The sequence below is a fragment of the Elephantulus edwardii genome, unplaced genomic scaffold (assembly GCF_000299155.1).
Source record: "Elephantulus edwardii isolate Elephantulus edwardi_28Jun2011 unplaced genomic scaffold, EleEdw1.0 scaffold00230, whole genome shotgun sequence".
NCBI classification, from domain to species: domain Eukaryota; kingdom Metazoa; phylum Chordata; class Mammalia; order Macroscelidea; family Macroscelididae; genus Elephantulus; species Elephantulus edwardii.
In genome coordinates, this window is record NW_006399980.1 from 4644724 (window position 1) to 4649120 (window position 4397).

At 43.2% G+C, this 4397-nt stretch overlaps 1 protein-coding gene across 2 annotated transcripts in view; it reads right to left on the bottom strand.

Moving 5' to 3' along the window:
- The window catches only part of SDAD1 (SDA1 domain containing 1), a 50593-nt gene extending 46343 nt beyond the window's left edge, over positions 1–4250 (bottom strand). For both annotated transcript variants that reach the window (XM_006898462.1, XM_006898461.1), the window contains exon 1: positions 4160–4250. In XM_006898462.1, the coding sequence (XP_006898524.1) occupies positions 4160–4249 (90 nt within the window). In that variant the 5' untranslated portion in view covers position 4250. The remainder of the gene's footprint in view (positions 1–4159) is intronic.
- Between the last annotated feature and the right edge of the window lie 147 nt (positions 4251–4397).

A 4397-nucleotide genomic window follows, 5' to 3' on the forward strand; every position in this document is an offset into this window, starting at 1 on the left:
ATCACTTGTTATGCATCAGAGAGCTGGACAATGACTAGGGAGGACAGAAGGAGAATTGATGTCTTTGAGCTGTGGTGCTGGAAAAGAGTATTGAATGTACCATGGACTGCCAAGAAAACAAACAGATCCATCCTGGAGAAGGTTAAACCAGGCTACTCCTTGGAGGCAAAGATTCTGGGGCTTCGTCTGACATACTTTGGACATGCTGCAAGGAAAGACAGGTCTTTGGGGAGGGACATCACGCTGGGTAGAGTAGAGGGACAGTGCCGGAGGGGAAGACCGTCTATGAAGTGGACTGATTCAGTGACTGGGGTAATCGGGATGGGTGTGTCAGAGGCAATGTGATTGGCACAGGATAGAGCAGGGTTTAGGGCTATTGTACATAGGGTTGCTATGAGTAGCAAACGACTCGACGGCACATAACAACAACAACAACAACAACAACAACATTCAGGTGGCCTAGTGGGAAGAAAGCGATGCTACCAAGGAAAAGGTGGGTGACTCTAATCCATGGCCCTCAGACCTGTCTTTAATTGCTTTTGGTGAAACATTCTTCAGGTCATATAGCCCTGGTCTGTCCACTTGCTGTAGAGAGAGGCAACTCGTGGTGGCTGTGAAGCTGAAATGTGATAATGGTTACCCATGATGGACAGTGTTTGGTAGAGCTCCTCAATTAAAACAAGCTTGGAAGCAGGAGTGGCATCCACTTCCATAATGCCTTGCTTCTAGAAACCCCATGAAACTGGGGAACGGACAAAAGTTATACAAGTGTCCAGGTCTTTCGTTCATAGGGTTGCTATGAGTCGCCTACAACTTGACGGCACTTAACAACAACACCAGCATATAGAGAGGGGTCAAGTGGCCTAGTGGGCAGAAAGTGATGCGACCAAGCCAAAGGTAGGTGACTCTACTCCGCGACCCTCAGGCCTGTCTTTAACTGTTTTTGGTGAAACATTCTTCTAGGTCATATAGTCCTGTTCTGTCCACTTGCTGTACTGAGAGGTAACTCATGGTTGCTGTGAAGCTGAACACTGACACTGATTTGTCAAATGTGAGAATGGTTATCCATGGTGGACAGTGTTTGGTGGAACTCCCCGATTAAAACAAGCTTGGAAGGAGGAGTGGCATCCACTTCCATAATAGCTTGCCTCTAGAAACCCCATGAACCTGGATAAAGGATAAAAGAAAGTTACACAAGTGTCCAGGTCTTTCGTTCATAGGGTCGCTATGAGTCGCCTACTACTCTACTACTCGATGGCACTTAACAACAACTACATTCTCTTTTCTGCCTAAACTATTCATAAACAAAAACAACAATAACCAATCATTAAATGTAATGGTCTATTTCAGTGCTTACTATAAATGTCATCAGTATTTGATATGGTTGGTTTCTCCTTTTCCCTGAATGGCTTCTAGGATACTACCTGGCTTTCCTCCTACTTCACTGTTTTCAGTCCCTTTTACTAGTTACTTAGCGGCTCACTAAAGCCTCACCACTTTGACTTCTTGGTCCACGACACCACCATCTCCTGCTTCTGCAACAGTCTCCTACCTGGTGTCTCTGATTTTATCTTTATCTTCCTACCCAAAAACAGGCATCAAAATCAGCATCCACAGTGATCCTGCCCTCAGATAAGGTATACCATGTAATGTATACCTCTGTTCAAAACCATTAAAAGCTTTCTTCATTAAATAAATTATGTCTTAAAAAAAGTCTACTTCTACAAAATCTGTCCTCATTCTCACCATCTATTACTTTCCTATTTTTAGCCACTTTGCATTCTTTAATGTTCTGCAAACTTACCAGGTATATACCTGTATACTAGCTTTTCCCTCTGCCTAGACTGCTCTTCCCTACAGAGCTACAAACAGCTTTCCCTCACTTTCTTCAAGCTGTTACGCAAAGGTTACTATCTCGAGCTGGCCAATGGCTGCTCCATTTCCATTATAAAATCTTCCACACCATCCTATACATCAGCACATACCTACTTTACTTTTACCCATAACACTTACTACCCTATGACATACTCTATATAACTAGTGAAGAAGCATGGATAGTGTAGTCTGTAACAGAATGAGCTGCTAAATGAAATACTGTTGGAATCCACTAGAATCCCTAGAAGGAAAGAAAAGCAATCTCTTTCCATAGATTTACAGTCTTGGAATCCTGCAAAGCAGCTGATGGACTCAAAGAGACGACCTTTTGATTAGCAGCACCTCATATTATGTGCTGCTGTGAGGCTGAACCCTGAGACACGGATGTGTCAAATGCGTTAATGGTTGGCTACCCAAAGCGGACTGAGAGTGGGGTGGAGCTCCCTGATTAAACAAGCGTGGAAGGAGAAGTGGCATCCACTTCCATAATAGCTTGCCTCCGGAAACCCTATGAACTTGGAGAGAGGATGAAAGGCACCCAAGCGTCAAGGACTCTCCTTCATAGGGTCGCTATGAGTCGCCTGTGACTCGACGGCACTTAACAACAACAACAACAACATATTATGTGTTATCTATGTATATTTATATGTTACGTATTTGTTAAGTTAATATTAAGAGCAATCCTCTGAGATAGATATTATCTCTTTCTTTTCTACAATAGCCATAGGGGCTCTGTGATTTACCTGTTTGGATTACACAATTGCTGAATGGTAGAACCAGGATTTTGGGTTATTCTGTAATCAATGCTCTTAAGCATAGCAGTATATGTCTTCATAACTTACTGGTTTGTTAATGGCTGCATAGTGCTTTCTCAAAAATATATACTCAATGCTGTAGAGCTGAAACCAACTTAATAACTAACTTTCCAAGAATATAAATCAGTCGGAACTGAAGTATAGCTGACTCTCCATAGAGTTCCCAAGAATATAACTCACATGGGAGAAGACTGCCCATCTTTCACCCACAAAATTGCTGGAGGATTAACGGCTCAATCTTTGGGTTGAAACTCCCAATCTTTGGGAGCAGAAACTGTGCTACCAAAGTTCCCCACTAAGTGCTTTACACATATCAAAGCCTTGGCTATACTTATAAATTTATTTGTTCCTGAATCTCTATTTCAGCCACTTTCAAACTTATCAAACCTCTCTTTATACTGAGGATCTACACCACCGCAACCCTCATTTACTAAAAAGGGTTCAGAGAAAATTTCCTTTGTGAAATATTTGCAAGAGAGAAAGTGAGAGGGCAAAGCAGGTATCAAGTGTTTGCTACAGAAGAAATGACAACTGGCTGAGTGCAAAGCACAAACAAGTAATTGCAGCAACAGCTTAGTTGAGAACTCTCTTAGGGCTACAAGTGAGTGAAGAAAGCACCTACTAAAGTTACACATAAAAACTACTACTTTGATTAGTCACTCCTGAGCTCAAAAACCCTTAATGACCATGCACAATGTGTACGATGTCTATAAACCCTTTAGAATCTGCGTCAAATTTAATTTTTCAGCATCTTTCGGGAATTCAAACGGACAGCTTCCTGTACAATGAAAGCACAGTGCAGCCTCTTACATATTGATGTCAAACACATTCTAAACACTTATCACTAAAAATTACCGATAAATCCTACGAGGTCGGAGAGAAACTTTAAAACACAAGTGAAGTTTTAAAAGGTATTTCCGTGGCAGCTTTGGCAGAGTCTACACAAAGTGTAACAGGAGATCTCATGGTAAAGCCTGAAAACTGGCAGTTAGTGTACACTCATCAGGCCCGTAGAATAAAAGCTGTTGTCTGCTCCCGTAAAAGTCAGTGTTGGCTGCGCCAAGGGTCGATTCCAATTCATCGAAACGCTCTATGACGGTACAGAACGACCCTGTGGGATTCTCTAGGCTGTACTCTTTAGGGAGCAGACTGCCAGGTCTTTTCTTAACGCCAATCTTGCAACCCTTCAGTTAATGCCTAGAAAACCGGGCCGTTCTACTCTGACACGTGGAAGGACGCCGAGTAGAATCGATCCACAGTAAAGAATAACAGGGACCTTCGAAAAATATTTTGGTTTAAAATCTAGACGATGAACTCAAAGCCGTGCTGCCTCCTCAACTACTTTTCTCATTCCAAGGGGTCCCCAAACTGAACAAGACGAGCGAGAACCCAAACTCCACCCGCGTCTTCCCCGTTTGTGTGTCAATCACTCGCGCCCGGCTGTCTAGCATCTGCCGCACCGAACCTACCTCTTCGATGTAAGACAGCGGGTCCCGTTTGATCAGATTCTGTAACTGCGGAAGATTGCTGGGCAGCTTGTTGTTGTTTCTCCCGGACATGTTGGCTCACAACATCCACACAACAGACAGACCTTAGTTCTGCCGGATGGCAGATTATAATCACGCTTCCCAGTAATACCGGAAGTAGTAGCACGTGGGAAGATAGAACTGCTTGAACTACTACGGGAGCCTCAGAGGGTCAAACTTA